General features: G+C 30.3%; 1 protein-coding gene across 8 annotated transcripts; it reads left to right on the top strand.

The window, feature by feature from the left end:
* The first annotated feature begins 2,288 nt into the window (after positions 1-2,288).
* LOC129908121 (protein LSM14 homolog A) lies at positions 2,289-25,791 on the top strand. Of its 8 annotated transcripts, none has more exons than XM_055984436.1 (8): positions 2,289-2,422; positions 2,857-3,080; positions 15,792-16,013; positions 19,188-19,684; positions 19,761-19,922; positions 21,607-21,857; positions 21,926-22,164; positions 24,940-25,791. In XM_055984436.1, the coding sequence occupies exons 2-8, from the start codon at positions 2,954-2,956 to the stop codon at positions 24,945-24,947; spliced, it is 1,506 nt and encodes a 501-aa protein (XP_055840411.1). In that variant the 5' UTR covers positions 2,289-2,422; positions 2,857-2,953; the 3' UTR covers positions 24,948-25,791. The 8 variants fall into 8 exon arrangements, with proteins under 8 accessions (XP_055840411.1, XP_055840410.1, XP_055840409.1 ...); XM_055984435.1 differs by having other exon boundaries at positions 19,176-19,684; XM_055984434.1 differs by having other exon boundaries at positions 15,792-16,130.
* The last annotated feature ends 21 nt before the right edge of the window (positions 25,792-25,812 follow it).

Here is a 25,812-nt window from a genome sequence, read left to right as displayed (position 1 = left end):
GTCGCCTTGTCGCCATGTCGCACAGTGCGGCGACTAGTGGAAAAAAATCAAAAAAAAGAATTTGCCAAAAATGTGAAGCAAGTATGCCAAATTCAAGGTAATAAGTCTGAATGAATAAATCGACAGTTAAATTATGATAAAGTTCAATTTTCTGTTGTCAGAGATCCTCAGAAGACCAATTAAAAAAAAACAAACAATTAGAGTAAGATTTGTAGTTACCGGTTAAAAGACCATTTACTGAAGAAAAAAGGAACATATGATATTTTTTTTGCTAGGTACACATTCAGGAGAGAATATATAATTATTCTAACTGCATGTTTTTTTTCTACATGTAAATTTAAATTTTTTTTTGAGAGTCCAAATCAAAGCTTCTTTGTTCGTGGTAAGTTCTAACTTTGATAAGCCATATATTTTGAGAGGGGTCAGATGGGAAAAAGTGTTTTTATTTAAAGAAAGAAAACAATTATATCTTTTAAAAAAAGTAAGTTTTGTCTGCAGAAACTTGCGCTTTCTCTTGCAACAAGTGTTTGTTTACGATTATTTTTTACATAATAATAATAAGCTTTTTGATGTTTGTTTTTCCAACCCAACAGCCCGATTGCGTGGTGTTTTGCAGTTAATGAAGTCAAAACTAAATATGCAATCAAATTTAGAGCCTGAAAATCAAGAAATCTTAGCAACACTTGTTTTTTTTATTTTTTTCCCGAATTCCCATACATACAAGTTCCTGGATCGAATCATGTATACAAAAGTAGACGTGCCAGGGGGCGAATAGGGTCGACACTATTTTGTACTTTTGAAATCGCCTAGATAATCAAATTTCTTCAATTTTATTCAAATTGTGCAAGCCGTTTTCTAGATATAAATATGCACACTCAGAAGTGGGCGTGGAAATTTCGCTAAAGTTTGTAAAACGTGTTGTTATTACATTTAAAAACAATTTTTTTTCCAAACTCAACTTTTTTTTTTAAATTTGATTTTTTTCCAACATCTCCATACAATCAACGCACTGTGTGTCGTCTTGTCACCATGTCACCTTGTCGCCAAGTAGGAATATCACCATGTCAACATGTCGCAATGTCGCCATGTCGTCTTGTCACCATGTCACCTTGTCGCCATGTCGCCTTGTCACCTTGCGGCCATCCCGACAAACAATTTTGGTTTTATAAAGCTTTACAGATGCAATTGTTGCTTCCGTAAAGCATTGTAGAAGCAAAATTGTTAGTAGGGATGTCGCCTTGTCGCTAGTCGCCTTGTCGCTAGTCGCCTTGTCGCTAGTCGCCTTGTCGCTAGTCGCCTTGTCGCCATGTCGCCTTTTTGCCTTGTCGCCACGTCACCTTGAACCTACAGGGTTGTGTGCCAAAATTACTAGCAAGTTGCTAGTCGTGTAAATGGGGCATAATAGGTGTGTTTTTTATTACCACCGGGCTTAACTGGTTAAAAAAAACGCCTCGGGGCTTAGCGAGAAAAATTGGCAGCACTGCATACTAAATGTTCCGAAATCAGCTGACACAAAAAAATATAAAGTTGTCATATTTTTCACTTTTGGGATTTCTTGTGTGTTTTTGGAAAAAAAAAGTTCAACTATCTATTAAATAAATATTTAAAATAATAATTGTCCTTCCAAACATCAGTTTTGATGTTTTTAAACAAATTCTAAACAATTTACGAACAAGTTGAGTTGGTAGCACAGATTTAAATCTGTTGATAAAGTTAAGCCCAGAGAATTCTCCGGGCTTAACAGTTAAGAACAAGGGACTTAAGTGTTGTTGCATTTAACATGTAAATTCCTTAGCCCCGACTGCGTTTTTTTTTGTCCAGTTAAGACCGGTGGTAATAAAAAACACACCTAATAATGCGCACAATGCCTTAAATGTATGAAGCGATAGTAACCTATTACACGACACCTTGTAGCTCCGCCTTACCATTATGTGTTGTAACCTTAACACCAACAAAAAAAGTCCTCATGGGAATTTAATTTTTAATAAAAATGTATTGCATTTTCACAGTTTATTAGAAATTCTTTTATATTAAACAATATTCGTTGACTACATCAATTATTATTTTATATATTTTACATTCCTATTCCATGCAAATAAAACAATTTTAAATATTTTTCTCCAAATTAAATTTTCATTTTTAAATCTCCCGCCCCTAAATTTCCCTCCACCATCTTTTTTTGTTCCCCTAAAATATTTCCCATAAAATCAAATTCTATCGACATCTCACTCATCCTATCAGCTGTTTACCCGTTTTACCAAAAAAAAAAAATATCCCTCTGGCGAAAGTACGACGACAACGATTTCATGAAACGCCATCATCATTCTTCGTTTTTTTTCTTCGCTGTTGGACCGTACCGAGAAAAGTAGAGTGTGTGAACGTCGACGACAAGCAAAAAAAACCTAAAACCTAAAAAAAAAAGGTACGCCATTATTAAAACTGTGTGCGAGAAAGGAACAAAGAAGATTTTAGAATTTTTTCCAACAATTATTTTTTGTAATATAAAATCGAAAATAAATTTAAAATTACAAATAATTTCGTAGTTTAAATTAATGAGAAAAACAAAATAAAAAAAAAGAAACTTCCAATTCGAAATGGTGGTTTTATAAAGTCGTTTTCCCTTGAACAAAAGAAAAAAAAAATAATTAAATTTCCATCCATCTCTATAAAAAATCGAGTTTCGGAGTTGGTCTCTTTTTTTTTTTTATTTTCTTTTCAAGTTTTTATATATTTTTTTTTATTGTACCTTCACTTGGTGATTTTTTGAGAGAAAAAAAGAAGACGAAAAAAGTTTCATTTTGTTTTATTATTTTTCTTTTTTTTTCCAATTTTTTTTTTACAAAATTTGTGTAAAAGTGGAAAGCAGCAGCTAAAGTCGCTTTTTGGAGGAATTATAAAAACTGCCACCATCAGAGAAAGATTTTTTTGAAGGAAAGGAATCATTGTGGCGAATATGACCAGTGGCGGCGGAATGCCCGAATTGGGCTCAAAAATAAGCCTCATTTCGAAGGCGGACATTAGATACGAGGGCCGATTGTATACCGTCGATCCAAATGAATGTACAATTGCATTATCGAGCGGTAAGTTTTTTTTTTTTTGTCTTTTTTTCATTTCTATATACTTGTTATATTTCTTACATATATATAAAGTAGACGTGCATATACATATATATTAAGCAGCATTTATAAATGCCTAGTTGTCTGCTTTTTTTTTGTGCTCATTTCTGTCATCACACACATTTTGCAAATGCGTAAAAATTAACTAAAAAGAATGCCCAACGTTGGTTTGGAGGAGATTTGTTTTTTTGTTTCTTTTTTTAACTTAAATGAGCAACGTTCTGTTTTTCTTGATGGTCTTGATGGTCTTGATGGCCCTTTTACCCCACTTTGAAGAGTTTTTTTTTTTTTTGGGGTTGTAATAATTTATTGTTCATAATGTCGATATTACAACAAGTGGTCCAAGTTGTTTGGCAAACCCGAACTTCCTTATGTTTGTCTTTCAACGTGGTTAAAAAAGTTTCCTTATGTTTTAATTTGCGTGGGGGATTTAGGATGGTAGAGGGGGGGGGGGGGGGGGGGGGGAGAAGGGAACTTTAACAAATCAGCAGATTTGCTGTAAAAAAAAACAAAGCGGTTTCTCTTTTTTCCGATCCGTTATAATGATTATTACACAGAAGAGACACAAGAACAATGGTAGGGTTGCCATACGTCCGGGTTTTTCTGGACATGTACATAACTACTCTTGTTTAGTTGTGTGGGGATGTCCGGGGATAGTTTCTATTAATTGTCCGGGATTGAACTCTTTTCAAGCCTTTAAGTATCTTACTAGTGATGGGAACTATAGAATAAAAACTATCAAACTATGGATAGTTTTTAAATATTCATTCATTTGATAGTTTTAAATCATTCATTCATTTATTTATTTAGTTACTTTTTTCATTCGAATAGTTTTTTTTTTTTCAATTTTAATATAATTCCAATTTATTTAATAAGCAATGTAAAAATAAGACTTAGGTCCAATTTATTCACGTTCCATTAAATTAAAAGTCTCCATTAAAAAAGGGAAATTTTAAAATTTGTATGCGATTTGACAGTTTTCAATTTTTTAATGGAGATTTTAAATATAATGGAGAGTGAATAAATTGGGCCTTAGAGCGGAATTCAGAGTCGTTACTCAAGTACAAATTTTACTCAAGTGAACATTTGGTCTTGCGTTTGGTCCACTTCAGCTACTAATTACGTTAAGAAAACCTAGGAGTGTCTTTACTTTAGCTTATGAATTCCAACTGAGGAAATTTTGAAGTAAATAATTGGTGAAAATTCATCTCAGACTTGTGCTTGAGAAAAATTTTTACTTGAGTAACGACTCTGAATTACGCTCTTAGGTCCAATTTATTCACACTCCATTAAATTTAAAGTCGCCATTAAAAAAGGGAAATTTTAAAATTTGTATGCGATTTGACAGTTTTATAATTTTTAAAAATTATAAAACTGTCAAATCGCATACAAATTTTAAAATTTTTAAAAATTATAAAACTGTCAAATCGCATACAAATTTTAAAATTTCCCTTTTTTAATGGCGACTTTAAATTTAATGGAGTGTGAATAAATTGGACCTTAGTCTTTTATAGTACCTTAACAATACGGATAATAAGATACAATTTTGAAAAATAATTAAACCTATAAAATACATTTTCTTTTCTGTTTTTAATTCAAAAATTAAAGTTATTTACTTAGGGCCAATTTATTGAGCCTCCATTAAATTTTGAAATTTATCGCTTTAGTTAACGGCCTCGTTAAACTATTGTCGCCTTTAAGTATACATCATTAAAAATTCATTTAATTCACTCTTCTTTAGTTAAAGTACTTACTTTTAATGGAAACTTTAAATTTAAAACTCTGTTAAAAATATCCTACGGATTTTTTATTTTGTTTGAAAAATAATCTGTCAAAAGCTACAATTTTGTCAAATCAAATAGATTTGAATTGGAAGAAAAACCAAAAAACGCCAGAAAATGCAAGAGATTAACGATATACCAGTGGTAACCAAAGAATGCTACAACCTACAATTGAAACCATGAGAAGAAGAAGGAGTTAAGTGAAATTTTTAATTTTTTCCATCGGTGTCAAATAACAACTTAAATTTAAGTGTTATCGGCATTCATCTCGTGTCATTGGTTTAGAAGTAAGCTTTCTATCTCTTCTTCTCATGGCTTCAATTGCAATGTTATGTATGTATTATGCAGCATCTCAAAAATGATTAGTTTTTAAGTGGAGAATATAATCTAGTAGATCTAGTATTATCTGTGCGAAGTAGACAAGAAATTAATTTATGGTACAAATGCATGTGTGTATACCTACACAAAATTCTAGTATGGACTTTTTTCATAATTGTGATGTTTTTTTTAATAATTCTTTATTATTATTTAATACAGTCAAATAAGGAGAAAAAAGGGGTAAATCTCGGAATGAATGTTAGTAGAAATTTTTTTTGCTCAATATCTTCCTTTTGCCATTCTATAACATATCTCAAAAGTCTAGAAAAATCTCATGTCCGCTTGTCGCGATTTCAAGGTCAAATCGCGAAATGGAGATTTTCAAAATTAGCAAAAATAGGCTTTGGTAGTATATACACATATGATACATGATTTCAAGGTATTTTTTAATGCTGATTCCAAAAAATCTAAAATCAAGGCAATCTGACGTCTCTAGAAAAAGTTATACCTGTTTTTCATCTGTCAACTCATATTATTATAACAGTTGCAAACTTACTGCCGAAAAACCCTTAAAAGTTATGGTAGATGAACCAAATTTTGCATGAAGATTTTAGAATCCATTATTATTAAAAATCAAAACAATCCATTACAAAAAATATATATACCTACGATATAATGGTATTTTTTGATGGAGGGGCAAATTTTAGGATATGCACTAAAGAAGATTTTTGTTCATCTTAGGAATAAGTGCAAATAGGCTAATTTTTTCATTTTAATCTTTGTTTGGATATTCTTTAACTACCCTCAAAAATCTAAAAAAATTTCATGTCCGCAAGTCCTAATTTTCTTGGTTTGAAAATAAGGTACAGATTTTAAAAAATTAATAAGAAAAGTTTAAATTTTTATATGTATACCAACATAAGCGACATGATTTAAAGGTATTTTTTAACACTAATTCCAACAAAACTCACAAACAAGTCAACCTGACCATCCCTGAAAAGTAAAGCACCTTATTCATGTTGATCTGACACAAATATCTGAAGTGTAATTTTTCAATTTTTTAAAATCTGCACCTTATCTTCAAACCAAGAAAATTAGGACTTGCGGACATGAGATTTTTTTAGATTTTTGAGGGTAGTTAAAGAATATACAAACAAAGATTAAAATGAAAAAATTAGCCTATTAGCACTTATTCCTAAGATGAACAAAAATCTTCTGTAGTGCATATCCTAAAATTTGCCCCTCCATCAAAAAATACCATTATTTCGTAGGTATATATATTTTTTGTAATGGATTGTTTTGATTTTTAATAATAATGGATTCTAAAATCTTCATGCAAAATTTGGTTCATCTACCATAACTTTTAAGGGTTTTTCGGCAGTAAGTTTGCAACTGTTATAATAATATGAGTTGACAGATGAAAAACAGGTATAACTTTTTCCAGAGACGTCAGATTGTCTTGATTTTAGATTTTTTGGAATCAGCATTAAAAAAATACCTTGAAATCATGTATCATATGTGTATATACTACCAAAGCCTATTTTTGCTAATTTTGAAAATCTCCATTTCGCGATGTGACCTTGAAATCGCGACAAGCGGACATGAGATTTTTCTAGACTTTTGACATATGTTATAGAATGGCAAAAGGAAGATATTGAGCAAAAAAAATTTCTACTAACATTCATTCCGAGGTTAAACCCTTATTTGACTGGATTAATTATTTATTAGCTCATTTGACATTTTTCAAATAAAATAATAATTCAAATAAAAAAAAAAAATGAAATGACATTTGACACTAATGGAGAGTGAATAAATAGAAATTCTGTTTAAAACCTCCATTAGCTCTAAAAATCCCTCTTAAAAGGTCGAATTTGGTGTTTTAACTAAAACTACTTTTAAATTTAATGCTCAATTAGTTAATGATTCCAAACTTCAAAAAAATCCTTAAAAGAGACTGAATTAAACGAAATTGGTTTTTAATTTTAAAATTCCCTTTTTTAATGGCGATTTAAGTTTAATGGAGAGTCAATAAATTGGGCCTTACTCCTATAATTCTTTTTATTGTCTTTGGAAGTGTGCTCCATAACTTTTTTCATTTTTATTTGTTAAATTTGACCAAATTTTTTTAGTGTAAATATTCCACTGTTGTTAGGCTGTTTTGGAAAAAATTTGGAAAAAAATGCGAATAAAAACAAGTTCTATATCACATTTCTTTTTTATTCGATAGTTTTTTCATTCGATTGGTTTTTTTATTCTATAGTTTTTTCATTCAAATAGTTTTTTTTATACGAAAGTTTTCTCATTCGAATAGTTTTCTTTAAACGATTGTTTTTGCATTCGAATAGTTTTTTCATACGATAGTTTTCTCATTCGAATAGTTTTCTTAAACGATAGTTTTTTCATTCAAATAGTTTTTTCATACGATAGTTTTTTCATTCGAATAGTTTTTGACAATAGCTGTGTTTTATTTTCCTCGTGATCCAGATCATTGTTTTTGTTAGCTTTACAACAAAAGTAGGATTTTGTTTTGTTATTGTTTCGCAAATAAATTCATGATCTGATCTGGATCACGAGGAAAATAAAACACAGCTAATATTGAGGTGAATTGGGCTTTTAAGCAATCTGTCTTTGTGTTTTCCTTTCTATCATAACTGTTTATTAAAGCAGTACAAGATCAACCAATCAAATCAAGTCAATTCTGAGGAAAACATGCATAATACACGCAACTTTTCCTCAGAGTTGAAATGTCAAAAGTGTTTTTTTCTGTTTTCTTTTTTTTATTTTTTCTTCGACACTGACACACACTGGGCTTAAAAGTCCAATAAAAAAATTTTTAGCTGTCAAAAATTTACCATGGTTTGGGGCCCGGTAAAATTTGTATCTTCAAAGAATAAATTTTTTGCAGAAAGATTTATGTATTTTTTTTTTTAAATAAATAATCAAAAACTGAAAATTATTAAAGAAAATTGGGAAATCAGTACAACATTATGAGTGTGTATTAGGGAAAATCAATATTTTCAATATACATATTTCACTTTATTGATAATCAAAAAAAAATGTTAACGATATTTATAAACACCATTTATAAAGATCATTATGTATTGCAACTAAAAAAAATATTTAGCCACGTCGAAGATGTATCCCAATTCACACATCTAAATTTAGCCGAAGATAAATTTTTTATTCAACAGACATTTGTATGTAGAAAAAATTATCTAAATATTTAGCCCAATTTACACACGGCCTTAGTTTAAAGTTACAATATTTCTGGGGGTCTTCCAAATTTTTCATGTAACTTTAAGTTTAGAGCTACAAAATTAACACTAAAAGAAAACAATTGTAATGGTCCTGTATAGAATATGTTAACATTTGTTTTTGTGAGACATGAGAAGATTTACTTTTGCAGTTTTATTAGTAATTTAATTAACCCTTATTGTAAAACATATTGGCGCAAAATTTTAAAAGATAAAGGAAAATGCTTAAGCCATTTAAGTAAGTTGTTAAGTAAAAAAATACTGTTTCTTAACTTAGTAACTAATTAAAAAGGCTTAAGCATTTAACTAAATCGTTTAAAATGTTGCGTGATTGGTTTTAATTTTTTTACATTATTTTTTTTTTACTATAACACTCATATACTATACAGAAATTTCAAACTTTGTCTCAAGGTTCTTTTATTTTTTTTTTGTAACAAGGGTAAAAAAAATGTGATTATTACTTTAATTTTAATAAGATTGTTCCGTTTTCTTTATTTTTTTTTCATTAAGATTATGCATTCGTTTTGTCCTACTCTTTTTTTTTTTTGTCTGGGAAAGTCCGGAATTTTGCATCTCAATTTTTTCTATATTTCGCCAAAATATATTTGGCAACCCTACACAATGGTAAAATGGCAAAAAACGGGGGAAAACAACTTACTAGTAGTTAATCACCCCAGCAACTTTTTTTTAGCAGTTGTTGGAGGAGGAGGCTGATGGTGATGAATCTCGTGATGGTTGTGATCTTGTTATGCCAGTTTGATCCAATCTGTTTGAAAATAATAATAATAAAAAAGAAAAACATTGAAAAACAAAAACATTTATATACACACAATACAAAATATTGTGCAATTTTTATATAGGAGAAGCTTTAAAAACGATAATAAAGGTTATGATTAGTACACGCATGTCTGTGCTGTGTGCAATACATTTCATCTCAAGCTAAGAGTTGTTTTGTATTATGTATTTATTTTTTTTGCGACTAAATTTAAAAACAAGGAAAAGCAGCAGCAGCTCTGCTCTATCATGAGAACATAAGAACAAAAAAAAAAAACGTAATCAAATTGGTTTGTTTTCAATAAATTTTTGTTTTGCTTTGCTCTGTTATACTAGTATCTTCATTCTTTCTATGGGATGGATGCTAAAAGGGGGTTTGGAATAGGCAGTATAAATACACATTTATATAGTAAAGGACACTTCAACTACGCAGTTGATGAATATTTTGCTTTTGCAAAGGGAGTTTTAGGACTATTTAGGTTTAAATAGTTTTTTTTTTCTTTTCTTTTAGGTAGGTATTTTTATCAGGCGGCATTTCAGAGTTTTTTTTATTGAAATAAAACAAAACTTTTAATAGATTGAGCGAAAGCATCTTTTTTCGGGTAAATTTTTACACATATGAGTTGATATTAATAGTCTTTACATAGTTGTTTTAAACAACTTAAACTACCTACCTACAAAATAATTTTAGCATCCAATCGCATATGATTTAAACACCATACAACTCTCAGAACATTTTACAACTCTTGCAATTTTGTTTTATTATGTAGTCTGACAGCTGACAGCAAATGTTTTTGGGTGAGATTTAACAAATTCCAAGAGAAATTGCAATATGGGATTGGTTATGGTTATCACGTACTGTGATTCAACTATGGCATACGTACGTTAACGTATTGAAGCTTTATGTTTCTATCTTTTTCTTCTAATTAAATAGAGAAAGCAATAGTCAAAACGATAACGTATGATCGTAATCGTATGCTATAATTCGACCCCAGATTTATACTTTCCTTCAAATCGACCAAAGATACCTACATATATTTAATTTGAAAATAAAAAAAAATCTTCTTCTTCCTTTTTCTCGGCGCTGTTATGATTTCGATGGCGGCAAGCCTCCCGATTTTGTATTGTTCCATTTCAAAGGCCAACTGAATGCTGGTGTTTTTACATTTGGACCAGGAGTTTTTTTTGCCTACCTTTCTTTTTATTTCGTTTAGGAAGGTTATATGATATTGCCTTTTTAACGGGGTTCTCAGAATCTCTCCTTTGAACATCGCAATACCAACTGAGTCGGTCGTGTTCAATTTTTTGGGAGATGGTATTTTTAACACAAAGGCTTCCTCGGATCTTCGTACTTCTAATTCTATCAAACCAAAAATAACAATTTTTTGTTTTATTTTAACATGCCATGAATTCTATTTCCATAGTTAGGAAATGAGGCAAACATTTGTTATACATGATTTGGAAGTTCTGTGACAACTTAAAAGCGATGGATTTAAAGTCATTGCGACTTCAAATTGAAAATTGAAACCCCATCTTTTCGATATTCTTTTTCAAAGTTGTATTTACCACTCGGGGACTATCGCTTTCTATCGAAAGTTTGACAAACAAATGGAAATCAAAGCTATGTGGAAAATGTTTTTTTTTTTTTTAAGTTAAAGATGTTTTCAGATAATACATATTCTGTTAAGGGGAACCCGTCAAAAGTGTGAAAACAAAAAGTATTCACGACTTTTAGTATTAGGTAGGAAAGTATGAACAGATAAAAGTATTCAAGGAAAAAAGTATGCGCGACAAAAGTTCGAAAAATGGAAAACTATTATTTTGACTGGGTTTTGATCTGGCAATAGTTACAAAGAGAAATGAGAATTTGCGAAAACAAATGTGGCGATGGACAATTCTGATTGGTCAAGAAAGAATAAATAGACGAATTTATTGTTAGATAGGGCTGGGGTCTCAGAAAAAAGAGAGTACCTATACAGAAATATTTATTCATATAAGGATAGGATAGGAGGGGAACCCGTCAAAAGTGTGAAAACAAAAAGTATTCACGACTTTTAGTATTAGGTAGGAAAGTATGAAACAATAAATGTATTCAAGGAAAAAAGTATGCGCGACAAAAGTTCGAAAAATGGAAAACTATTATTTTGACCGGGTTTTGAGCTGGCAACAATTACAAAGAGAAAAGAGAATTTGCGAAAACAAAATTGGCGGTGGACAATTCTGATTGGTCAAGAAGGAAGAAATAGACGAATTTATTGTTAGATAGGGCTGGGGTCTCAGAAAAAAAGAGAGTATACAGAAATATTTATTCATAAGGATAGGAGGTCTAAATTTAATTTTCAGTCTCGCAGCTGCGATGAGCGAGGCAAGGTTAAGAGTGCGCTCGATTATTTTTTTTTATCCGTAACAAAAGTGTGAAAACAAAAAGTATTCTCGACTTTTAGTATTAGGTAGGAAAGTATGAACAGATAAAAGTATTCAAGGAAAAAAGTATGCGCGACAAAAGTTCGAAAAATGGAAAATTATTATTTTGACTGGGTTTTGTAAGAGTGAGAATAAATAGACGAATTTATTGTTAGATAGGGCTGGGGTCTCAGAAAAAAAGAGAGTATACAGAAATATTTATTCATAAGGATAGGAGGTCTTAATTTAATTTTCAGTCTCGCAGCTGCGATGAGCGAGTGCGGAGTGTTGGAGTGCGCGAGATTATTAGTCCTTTGAAATGTTGTAAAATTTTGACCGAACCTTGCATTTTAGGTAGGACAAGATTTTTTTGTTTTGATGTGTAGAGTAGGTTAATGGGAGTATACAATCTGGTTTTCGGGGTTGAAAACCCCGTTTAAACTGTTTTTTAATAATATCTTGCGAACCGTTAGTCCCACAAAAAAATGTTTAAGATGGTTTTTGTAGATAATTTAGTTCTCTACAATTTTGATTAAGGTACTTTTTTCTGTAAAATTGGAAATAAGAAAGTTGTACTTGAAAATAGATGTACATTTTAAAGAAAAAATACTTTGAAGGGCCACAACTTTTTTTCTACAACTTTTATTGAAAAAATTCTTATGACAATTTTTAAAGATCATTTAATTTCCAACAATTTGATGTGCTCATTTTGCAGATTTCGTTTACATAAAGGTGCTGCAATGGTTCTACAACAAAAGGTAACAATTTATTTTGGTACTTTTATAACATATATTTTATTTTTTTTACTTCAATACGAATGATTTCCAAGGAATATGTAAGCTGGGTCAAAGCAGGAAGAAAATCGTATAGTATAGGGGATTTCAGGTCCTGGGGGACCAGGGCAATTTTCTAAAAAATATTTAACTTTTGAAAAAAAAAATTGTTTAAAACCAACGATTATTTTATTTTTAACGATTATTCTATTTTTAATTAAACCTGTTTTATAAAATAGTTAATGAAAAAATAATTTTCAAAATCAAGACTTTGAAGAAAAATTACGAAAAAAATATTTAGAACTAATTTTGTTCAAAATGTTATGTAATTAAGTAATAATTTAGTTTTCAAAGTTCAATGCTGTTATGTGTTTTCAAACAAAAACAAAAAACCGGATGCAAAAGATTTTTGTCATTTTCGAGAAATTAAACTACTAGGAAACCCCATTATTTTTTGTTTTTTTTTTTGTGACTGGATAAGAATATTCAAATGGAAGAAATAATTTTCTTGAAACTTAAGGATCAGAAAACATGGTTTAAAATTCTTTTCATTATTATCAACTGCTTGCTTACATACTTTGTGTTGTTTTCATTTGAAAAACTGAGATTTTATTGCTCCAAAGTATTTATCTCAACTCATTTTTAGTGGGGGAAAAATGGTTAAAGTTGATGGATTTAAATACTGTGTTTCATTCGTACAGAATATCCTTTATAAGATATTTTCGTGAAATTTCAACTCAGATAAAGATTGAATTTAATGTGTGCACAAGACATTTTTTATTTATGATGGTTTTGATTAATTCAAGGTTAATCGTTCGAACAAAATCAGTTCTAAATATTTTTTTTTCGTAATTTTTCTTCAGTCTTGATTTTGAAAATAATTTTATCATTAACTATTTTATAAAACAGGTTTAATTAAAAATAGAATAATCGTTAAAAATAAAATAATCGTTGGTTTTAAACAATTTTTTTTTTCAAAAGTTAAATATTTTTTAGAAAATTGCCCTGGTCCCCCAGGACCTGAAATCCCCTATACTATACGATTTTCTTCCTGCTTTGACCCAGCTTACATATTCCTTGGAAATCATTCGTATTGAAGTAAAAAAAATAAAATATATGTTATAAAAGTACCAAAATAAATTGTTACCTTTTGTTGTAGAACCATTGCAGCACCTTTATGTAAACGAAATCTGCAAAATGAGCACATCAAATTGTTGGAAATTAAATGATCTTTAAAAATTGTCATAAGAATTTTTTCAATAAAAGTTGTAGAAAAAAAGTTGTGGCCCTTCAAAGTATTTTTTCTTTAAAATGTACATCTATTTTCAAGTACAACTTTCTTATTTCCAATTTTACAGAAAAAAGTACCTTAATCAAAATTGTAGAGAACTAAATTATCTACAAAAACCATCTTAAACATTTTTTTGTGGGACTAACGGTTCGCAAGATATTATTAAAAAACAGTTTAAACGGGGTTTTCAACCCCGAAAACCAGATTGTATACTCCCATTAACCTACTCTACACATCAAAACAAAAAAATCTTGTCCTACCTAAAATGCAAGGTTCGGTCAAAATTTTACAACATTTCAAAGGACTAATAATCTCGCGCACTCCAACACTCCGCACTCGCTCATCGCAGCTGCGAGACTGAAAATTAAATTAAGACCTCCTATCCTTATGAATAAATATTTCTGTATACTCTCTTTTTTTCTGAGACCCCAGCCCTATCTAACAATAAATTCGTCTATTTATTCTCACTCTTACAAAACCCAGTCAAAATAATAATTTTCCATTTTTCGAACTTTTGTCGCGCATACTTTTTTCCTTGAATACTTTTATCTGTTCATACTTTCCTACCTAATACTAAAAGTCGAGAATACTTTTTGTTTTCACACTTTTGTTACGGATAAAAAAAAATAATCGAGCGCACTCTTAACCTTGCCTCGCTCATCGCAGCTGCGAGACTGAAAATTAAATTTAGACCTCCTATCCTTATGAATAAATATTTCTGTATACTCTCTTTTTTTCTGAGACCCCAGCCCTATCTAACAATAAATTCGTCTATTTATTCTCACTCTTAACCTTGCCTCGCTCAACGCAGCTGCGACCTGCGAGACTGAAAATTAAATTTAGACCTCCTATCCTATCCTTATATGAATAAATATTTCTGTATAGGTACTCTCTTTTTTCTGAGACCCCAGCCCTATCTAACAATAAATTCGTCTATTTATTCTTTCTTGACCAATCAGAATTGTCCATCGCCACATTTGTTTTCGCAAATTCTCATTTCTCTTTGTAACTATTGCCAGATCAAAACCCAGTCAAAATAATAGTTTTCCATTTTTCGAACTTTTGTCGCGCATACTTTTTTCCTTGAATACTTTTATCTGTTCATACTTTCCTACCTAATACTAAAAGTCGTGAATACTTTTTGTTTTCACACTTTTGTTACGGATTCGTTCTAGTGTGCGCACACTCATAGATTTTCATACTGATTAAAGTTTCGGTCGATAGACGTAGTGCGCGGAGCTATTAAGGTCATACATTTCTTGATTTTACTGAAACATTAGAAAAGGCTCAACGCATTTACTATAACTAAAATGAAAGGACATTTTTTCAAAGAAAACAATTTTGTATTATTTTTTTAAGTTGATAATAATTTAACAATACAATTAAAATATAAATTTCTCTGAAAAAGGGTGATTGAACGAAGTTATTAGGAACAAATTAAAGAAAAATAAATTGGAGAAGAAACAAGATAAGAATCACTGTAAAAGTAATAATTTTACTATAAGTACGTCTACTTGCAAAAAAATACTTTAGATAAGAACAATATAATTATTGTTAGTGTAAACAAATTTTTTGGTACTTGAGAAGATTGGATGATTAATTGTAGACTTCTTTCTTCTTGTTTGCTTATTGATACACAATTCCAATGCATTTGTTTCCTTCAAACTAAGATTACAAACAAAATTATTACTTCCAGACAACAAAAAAGTCTCTAAAACAGAATCACTTAAAAAGTTAAAAACTTTAGTTCTGTTAATGGGATATTCAAGTTTTAAGAAAACGTTTACGCTAATTGGAAAATTCACGTTTTAAGCATCCAATAGACGCGTGGTGGGTAATATTAGGCCAACCCATTTTTTTTAAAAGCCTTTCAAATAAAAATTAGTACCTAGTCTTTTTAAGCTTTATTTTGGTTGCAAGAAAGACCTGATCATGATTTAGATTTTAATTTGGACAAAAAGTAGAATTGTCCCTTATTACGACTAAGACCCTTCATTATTAAAAACAAAAATTACAACTTCTTTTAATTAACTTTACAATTATTGATATTAATTAATTTCGTATTATTTTTTTTTTTTCAGTGCGTTCATTTGGAACGGAAGATCGTGAAACTCAATTCCAAATTGCACCACAAAGTCAAATTTATGATTACATTCTGTTCCGAGGATCTGATATTAAGGATATCCGTGTGGTCAACAATGGAATGCCACATCCAAATGATCCAGCTATTATGCAAGTGCAATTGCCAAATGGACAACACTTGATGCCGCATTTTCCAATGCAAGCGATGAATCCACCAATGGGTAATTATGGAAATCCTTTTGGAGCTATGGGTGGTCTGGGTGGTATTGGTGCATCATCCGCGACAGCGACAGGATTGGCGCCCGGTTCGTTTATGCTCAACAAGCCGAAACAACCAAGTGAGTTAAACGACGCCCTTCCTCAAGAATTTAATTTAATGGCGATAAACAATTCATCAACGGCTGCTCCTCCTAATGCCCCCTCGACCTCTGCGGCTGAACACAAAGACCAAGGTGTGATGGTAATTCTTTGGCGTAATTTAGCACAAACAAAAAAAAAAACTCAAAAGTTCTTTCTTTCTTTATTTTTTTTTTTATTAAATTAATAATTCATTTTTATAATTTTTTATTACTTATCATTTTTATTTTTTTTTAAACAAAAATTAACAGAAAATCAATATCACAATTACACAAACACACATTCACACAATCACAATTATTTACAATTATGGCGCTTTTTTCTTACACACATTTTGAATAAATTCTTATTAAAATATTTGCATGGCACATTCATAATCATAATCAAATCATAAGTAAATGATGCCCGCTCAATAATAACAATAATAAAATTATAGGGACGTTTTTTTTTTGAAAATGAAAACAATAACTTGAATAATATCCAAAAAAAAATTGAAAGAAGATATATTATAATTGATTCCGCCGCCAAAACATGCTAAAATCCTTGGTCTGCAGTGTCTGCTATAGATATTATTACATGTTATTTCTTGTAAAAAATGATTTGTTTTTGTCTGCCAAATGTAAATGTCTTATTAACAAAAAAAAAAAAAAAAAACTGGTATTTGTGGTTAATGTATGGTTTTGGATATGTTAAAAAGTTCTTAATATTTTTTCTTATTAATCCTATTCTGCTATCTTGTTCATCACCTGAAATTCTTAAGGATGTTATTTGCCTATATAATTATGTATTCTATTCTGATCGCAATTTAAATACCATTACATTTGATAACTTAACGTGGATTGACTGGCAAAATAAGGTTATATAATAAAATTTCAATAATTGAATTAATAAGCGTCTTCGAGAGCAAAATAATATTTAAGAATTTCTTCCACGAGATTAAGAGAAAGTACATAACACGAAACAATGCAATATCAAATTATCAGCAGTTTTTATTCAATTTCAATCGAAAATGTGGATTAAATTATCTAGTTTGTAACCAGTTTAATGTTAGAATTTAGTAGACTTTAGGTTTTTAACCAGTTAGAGTCATTTTTGGAAAATATTTATTGAAAAATATATTTATTTATATTTTATTGAAAAATATATATTAATAAAAAGGGCTCGATTTTCGTTTGGAGAAACTTGAAATTTAAAAAACTAGACATGAGAGTATAAACTTAAAGAGATCTCTGCCATGTTTGTGTTCGTAAGCAAAAATTCAAATCTTGATAACGCAAGCCTAGAAATCTTTTTCGGTTTGTAAATAATAACAAAATTGGTAGAAATTATGTAAAATAGAAAGAAAATACCGCCTGCGTGCAGAGCAAAAATTCTGCTTTGCTTGAGCCAATCATGTGGTCGTACTTTCGAAAGTTACTGCATTAACAAACTCGTCTTAAAAGCAATTTGATAAATTATTTTTTGGACTTAATCAATAATTATCTACGCTATATTTCCGTTGAATAGCTTTCTAATTTAAGGAAAAGTTTTTTACGTTTTCCTTAACTTTCAATATAATGGAGTTATCCGGTTCTTGCACTGGATGCTTCAATTGTTCCTTTATTGGGGGCTATCGTGAATAAAAATTTCCCTGGGAATGTTTCCCTTGTTTTAAACATGGGAACGAAAATGATCATAAAAAGTTTCCCTCGTAATTTATTGGTATCGGCAATTACTTTTCCAGGGGAATTTAGACGTCAGTTCATACGATTTTTTTCCCTGGAAATAAATTCCGAGGGAAAAAAATATTCCAAGGGAAACAAAATTTCCCTGGAGATTCACGATAGGGCCCATTAAAAGAAGTTCAAATTCACTATCATTGCAGACGATAACTTTTTTTTTTATTTCGTAACTCGATTATCACCATGAAAACGATTGTGCTCGGACAGCTAAATAGGTATCGTCCTGGGCAAAACTATTGTAAGCAAAATAAATCCTTTTTTGTGAATTTTATCAAATTATAGAAACTGTTAATGTAAATAAACACAAATAAAATTTTCTCAAAAAAAAAGTTACGAATGAAGAATAATAAAAAAAAAACAATATAGCAATATTATATTAAAATTGTTTTCATAATGCACCTTCCTTAACATTCGATTTATATTTGAAAGCTAAGAAATTATTTCACTCAATTTCTGAAACCTAGCTGATAACGACCAACACTTACATATCTCATACTTATAAGATTTACTTTCCTCATTCACACAGTAAATAAAATCACACCGTCCTAACACGCGACAAAACTCAAATATTTGAAAACATTTTGAAAAATTTTGCAGGTTTTACCCGAATGAATTTGTTCGCCTCGAAAATCTAAGAAAATAAGGTGTCAATTTCCATTTCATGCGAAAAAAAGTTAAGCTAAGAGGAATCTTACGAATAAGAACAACCCTCCAGAATTTATAAAAGGGGGAATGTGAAATAAAATTTGGGTGGTCAATTCATTTAAGAACTGCATAAAAATGAAAAACATAAAACTAAAAGTTTTTGTTGGTATTTGTGCTCTTGCTAAAATTTTACTGAACCATCAGTGAATTAAAGTTTTTTCATTCAAAAATAAGTCAAAGGGATAAGCATTGTGTGGGTATCTTTCATTTCAGGTTGACGATTTTTTTTTTCATTTTCATTTTATCTCAAACTTTGTAAGAAACTAAACATCTTGAAGCAGTAATAATTTTTTCGCACATTCCAATTAACAATTATATTTTTTTTTTTCATTCTTTAATTATTGTTTTGTGATTTTTGTGTTCGTTGCGTTGCGTTGCAATTCGTTTATATTCAAATCTGAGTACCTGCTGGTGAACAGTGATAGTTCACTTTCACCAAGTAGCTTCTCTATAAAATTATATTTTTTTATTTATGTTATCCCTCAACCTTGTCTACGTTTTCCCCGTTTTCATTTCATTTATATGTGTTAAAAATCCATTTTTTATTATAAAGTTTTAATAATTTTAACAATGCGAACGCATAATTTCAATATTGCATAGTTTCCGTCATAGATTTGCTTGCTGGTGCATCCCGATCAACAACACCAATAAGTTTAATATCGAGAAAAAGTCCATCCGCTGACATGGCCGTCCAGGTAAATCAACAACAACAACAGCAACAACAACCACATAACAATAACAACACTGGTAATAATCGTGATGCTGGTCATAAGCGACAAAACCATCAACAAAGAGGAGGTGGCAACAACAACCATAACAATGCCGGTAATGGTAGTAATGGTGGTAATAGAAGTGATGGCGGCGGTGGTGGCGGTATTGGTGGCGGCGGCGGTGGAGGCGGTGGTTATTTCCAAAGAGATCGTCGCGACTCTGGCAGATTAGACAACCAACACAATAACTACAATAATCACGACAACCGAAACCACTACAATAATCAACGAAATCAAAATCAGAATCAAAATAGCCGCGGCTGGACGATGAACCGTGGTAACCAGAACAACCAGAACAATAATATGAGGAATCGTGGTCGTGGTCGTTTGCCAAATCAGGTAACTAAAAAGAGCTATCCTTAAACTTTTAAGATTTTTATTAATCATTAAATGTATTTTGTTTTGTGTTTTGCAGGGATATAGACAAATGAGCGGAAATCCCAGCAAAAATAATCGCCCCAAGAACACAATCAAGTTCGAGCAAGATTTCGACTTTGAACAAGCTAACAATAAGTTTGAAGAGCTACGTTCACAGCTGGCAAAACTTAAGGTGGGCGATGAACCCAAAGCTGAGCAGGTATTTTGTTTTGTTGCTTTTTGTTTTATTTGTCCTTATTTATTTGTCTTTCCTTTTTTTTTCTTATCTTATTTCCAACCATGCATCTCATTTCCCTTTTATTTATTCTTTACTTTCCAAATGACTTAAAATCTTTGTGGTATTTCAAAAAAAAAAAAAAAAAACGTTAATGAGCAAGATTGCGATTGAAGTCAATTGAACAAAATCCTGGCATCAGCAGAAGCGGTAATCTTCTTTAGCATGAAATGAAATGAAAAATGAAGAGTTTATTCACTCTCGACCGTATTTCCACTTTTCACGTTTTCCATTTTTGTTGTTTTTAATGGAAACTGCTAAAAAGCCTTGTTTCTTATATAAAATTAACCTTCAAAAACTGAAAATCATACAAACCGGACATATTTGTCACAGTTTTTTGCTATTTCTGAATAATTTGTTTAGATGGAAATATGGCCTTGTTTTTATTCACCTTTCAAATTTCATTTGACGACAGCTTTGTTCTCAAATCTGTTTCAATAATATTTCAGAGCGCTCAGAACACGTTTATTTCAGAGAATGTTCAGAGTGTGCCCAAAATGTTCGGACTCAATTAAAAGCTTTGTTCCGAACTAAACAAAAAACATATAATAGGTCCTATAATCCCATCGTATGCATCCCTTTTTACCAAGCAACTGATTATCTTAAAGACTTTCACTCCAAGTACATTTGTGCAGGACATTAATGTCTCAGATAAGCCTGAGTGTCTCAGCATGTATTTTTGGTTAAGAAAAAATCGCCAAGTTGCTGTAATACAATTAAAATGTGCTTTCCTCAGTATTCTACGGATTACATCTACATTCTTTTGCGGAAGAAAGACGCGTTGTTTTTCTGTCTCAATCTTCAACAATATTTCTGGTTCTTAATTTTATCGGAGGCGTCTTTCTCATTAGTAGCTTTAAGATTTTAAGCAATCTTGTCTGTACTTTCTGGGGAAGCCTTTCTGAATTGTACCTTGAGAAGAGTACACGCTGATATGTTCTTCAGGTTTCTTTCGAAGCACAGGTGCGCTTTGGGTGCGCTGCGCTTCCTACGTTTCTAGATTACTTAATCACCAGATTAGGTAAGTCTGCCTGGGGTTAGGCAAGAAATATTCTGCCAAAGTGCCGGAAAGAGCTGGTGAATAGCTATCTATTTTTTCGGCATTAATTATGTAAATTAGTTCACAATTCCACTCAACAAATAAGGACCCCATATCTGTAGTCAAACGCATTGCTGGTAGCTAAACATAGCCATAGTTCAGCCTGTCCTTTGCTGTTCACGGCCTTGAAATCAGAAAGGTCTTAAAAGTATGATCAGATCAGAATGTTCGTAATTAATCATTTTGTTCAACTTCTTTTGTCGATTGATCACAAAATTAATAGAATGCCATAGTTTTAACCGAACTTCCTCTTTCACTTTCAAAATATGTGGAAACAGGCTTTTCTTCATTAGATCGTTAAATTTACAAACCCTATTTCCTTATTCCCATTTATTCTTTTCATTTTTAATAATAATTTATTAATTACACCCCAATACAAAATTTTTATATTTCTTTTTGCTTTAATTTATTTTATTATTTATTAAAATTAATTTGAAATAATATATTTTAAACATATCCAATAATGTATATCGAATCGTTCCATGATGATCACTTGTTACTTGATTCAAGTGTTCTTCTCCAACTTCTCAGATCAATGGTGAAACAGACAAAAAAGATGATTCTGGTAATGAGACTGGTGCCGGCGAACACGAGCCCGAAGATGAAGAAATTACCGTTGGCTATGACAAGACAAAATCGTTCTTTGATAATATCTCGTGTGAAGCTGCACAAGATCGTTCAAAAAATAAAAAAAATGATTGGCGTCAGGAGCGCAAATTGAATAATGAAACCTTTGGTATCGCGTATACAAGACACGGAAGGTATTATAAAAAAAAAAAATACATATCCAGTGTATTGATTAATTTGTTTGTTTATTTAATTATTTTAGCTATCGCGGACGAGGTAACTACTATAATCGCAATATGAACAATTATGGTGGATACAATAGAGGATATAGGGGAGGTAATTACAACAATCGCAACCGCAACAACAATAACAGAATGGGACAACAAAATATCCAAAATCATCCACAAAAGAACCAAAATATGCAACAGCCACAAAGTCAACCACAAACTAAGAATTCACAGGAGACTAACTCACAATCTCAAGTAGCGGCTGTAGTTGCAGGTAATTTTGTTATTCATTTTAATTAATTTCTTTTTATAAAATCTTTTTAAGTTTATTTTGTTTGCAATATTTTTTGACATTCATTGAGTAATTTTGTTTTGCTAAATCATCCGAAAGAAGTTTTAAGCGATATTTTTTTTTTCTATCAGCTGAACCGCGACGTGAACTCACAAATGCAATTTTAGTTTAACTTCAACGTTTTTTCTGCTCTACACATTTTTTGTTTTACTTATTTGCATTCCGTGAATATAATAAACAAAATCTATTATTTGGCTTTGAAAATGGCTTTATTGTTCTTCTCCATAATGACCAATGTATTTAAGCTAACTTTATTTAATTTTTCTGAAGGGGCGCAATCATGTGTGAATTTGTCTTTGAACCACAATTTCACAGTGCTCAAAATTATTATTGTTGAACAATTGCTAAAACAAATAAAGTGTGACTGATATCAATTTATTTGTATGTATATTCAATATTATGTATTTTATTGGCAGGCAATGTACTGTACATTCTGAAAAAAATTTTCTTTAGCTTTTCACATTATCATTGAAGACAGCGTTTATGAAAAAAAAAAAAAACAAATTTGAAAATTATTACGTTGAATGCCATAGTACAACTCGGCATTACATTAAAAATATTTATAATTTTTAGTGTTTTGGGAGCATGACCACCGGTGGGTCAGGTTTGGCACGAAATTCCATATTTTTGTAAAGATTGGCCTTGATTTTCCGTTTTCACGTGTAACTCTCGAAATGGCTTTTCAGCACGATAAGTCAGAACAGTTTCAAGTTTGGGCCTTAAAATTAATAAAAAAGGTTCGCAATAGCTTGAGCGTGAATTTTTTGACTCAAGATATCAATTTTAAAATAAAAAAAGTAAAATCCAATAAAAGAAACCTAAAAAAAGAAACTTGCATTACATTACTTCTAAAAATTAAACTACTCGAAACCAAACACAGATTTTGAGAAAGTCTTTTTTCAATATTAAGGGGTAATAACACTTTGTAGACACGAAATCGTTTCACCATTTTCATCAGCGTATAATACAAAGGGGAATAATTATTTTCTTTTGGAGTTCTTTTAGTTTGTTAAAGTATATCAATAGGTACCAGAATAGGATAATGTAAAATTTTGTTTTTGATGTGAAATTTTTTAAGTGGCTGTGTAGTTCAGGATGATCGCAAACTCCTGTGCTCCCATCGGCCGACCAACTAACTCCTACAGTTACGTAGGATTTTTTTGAAATATTGATTTTTAAAGAAATGGCATTAGTTTGAAAAAACTAATTTATTCCAAAAACAAAATTCGGTGAAAAAAAGACCATAAAATGGTTAAATTTTAATATTTCAAAAAAATCCTACGTACTTCACTGAAGAATAGTATTGTTCTTCTTCTTCCTTTTTCTCGGCGCTGTTATGATCTCGATGTCGAGGGGATCATAACCTTCCCACGTTACTGCTTCACACTAGTGATCCGCCTGTGGGGTTCGCCGGGTTGACCTCAGAAATCGGCGGCAAGCCTCCCGGTTTTGTATTGTTCCGTTTCTGAGGCCAACTGAATGCTGGTGTTTTTGCATTTGCTTGTACCAGGAGTTTTTAGGCCTACCTTTCTTTTTATTTCGTATTGTTAAGCCCAATCAGTTAAAAACTGTAGGAGTTAGTTGGACGCCCGATGGGAGCACAGGAAGTTTGCGATCATACTGAACTACGCCTGCCACCATTTAAAATATTTCACATCATTAAAAAATTTCACATTAGCCTATTATGTTACCTATTTATATAGGTACTTTATCAAACACCAAAAAAAATGTTTATCCTTTGTTCTATACGCTAATGAAAATGACACTCGATTTCGTGCTTACAAAGTGTTATTACCCCTTAATTCCGTAAAATAAAACCAATCCATAAGGGATAGAAAATATTTTACTTAAATAATTTGAGTCATTTTTTCTTATTTCTTCAAAGAAAACAAGTGACGGTTCATTATTGACAAACCGAACAAAGGTATTTTGGAAGCATTGCAATAAATTAAATTAATTTATTATTCTTATTAGAACATTTTTGTGGCATTAAGTAGAGGTTTACCCAGAGACACCTGAAAGACGTAGTCTAAATACTTACCAACTATTTTTACTATAAAAAAAAATGGAGAAAAAAGCAATAATAAATATTACTCGCTAATACCCCACTACAATAATGCAAGTTATTTAATATTTGATTACAAAAACTAATGATGTACACAAATTCACACATACAAAATTCGCTCGGTCTAAAAAGATTATTCAGCATGAGAATAAATAAAACATATTATGAAAACTTATTGGACATTGGTTCCCTCTTTTAAATAAATACTGTGCAATTTTCTTGTAATAGAACAAAAAAAAAAATCGAACAATCGTGTTTGTGAAAAAAATTCAGACCCCTAAAATATGATGCTTATTTTGATAGAGCTGTTATTTTTTACTCATTTCCATTTTCGCTTAAATTTTTGTGTACTTAAATCAAAACAATAATTAAGCTTTAAACTGTAAAACAAACAAAACAAATATGTTAACTATTTTTAAATGCAGCTAAAAAGACCGATGGTGATAGGCGGAAACTATCGGATACCTTCTTTGACCATTAACAATAAAATTTTTTGAACACATTAAAGATATAAAAAATTCACAAAGTAAATATTAAAAAATTTCTATTTAATATGTGTTTTATATATTCTTTTTATTTATAAATAAAATCCTAATTTATCTATTTTAATGAATAAAATTTTCTTTTTTCAGGCCAATAATAGTAAAAGTGGATTACAAACAAAATAAAAAAAAAGAAGAAAAAAATTAAATATTTTTTTTTTATCTGCTGACGTTGTCCTTCCCTCCCCACACATACGAACTGAAGATACAAAGAAATATATTTAATAAACAAAAAAAAAATTAAGAGAAAGAAATAAAATAATGGTAAAAAAAAGTAGTAGAAAAATGCGTGTACACAAAACAAGAAGATTGTAAGAATTATTAAAAAACAAAAAATGATTTTTTTTTTAGATAAATTACTTTTTTTTCCCAATTTATATATTAAAGAAAAATAATAATTATAACAAAAAAAATCATTCATTATGTGTGGATAAAATTACAACAATGCGATTTATATATGTAAAATTATATTTAGGAATTATAAAAAAAAGAAGAAATATTATTGAAATTCATAAGCAGCAGATTCTATCTCTAAAATAAAATGAAAATTTAAATAAAAAAATATGAAAACAAAAAATCGCCAAGAAGGAGAATTAAATAAAAAGTAAAAATATATATATTTTTTAAATAAAAAAAAAATAAAAAGAGATATGGGGGAAAGGCTCTAATAAAAAATAAGACTTGAAGGAATCAATTTTCAACAACTTTATATAGTGAAACACGCACGCAAGTTATTAACATTTAGTCATGAATACTATCTAATAAAAATAAATTTAATAAAAAATATTTGCGCGAAAAAACAACAAAACATAACAAGTTTATCAAAAGAAACATTTTAAAAAAAATAGTAATAAAAACAAAATAAGCAAATAAATACAAATCAAAGAAAGAAATAAAATAAAATAAACATATAAACTTTTTACCACGAATTATATATATATAATTAATAAACAAGATAATTAC

This window comes from Episyrphus balteatus, chromosome 2, assembly GCF_945859705.1.
Source record: "Episyrphus balteatus chromosome 2, idEpiBalt1.1, whole genome shotgun sequence".
Classification (NCBI taxonomy): domain Eukaryota; kingdom Metazoa; phylum Arthropoda; class Insecta; order Diptera; family Syrphidae; genus Episyrphus; species Episyrphus balteatus.
The sequence above is the reverse complement of the archived record's forward strand: the minus strand, read 5'-3'. Positions and strand labels throughout refer to the sequence as shown.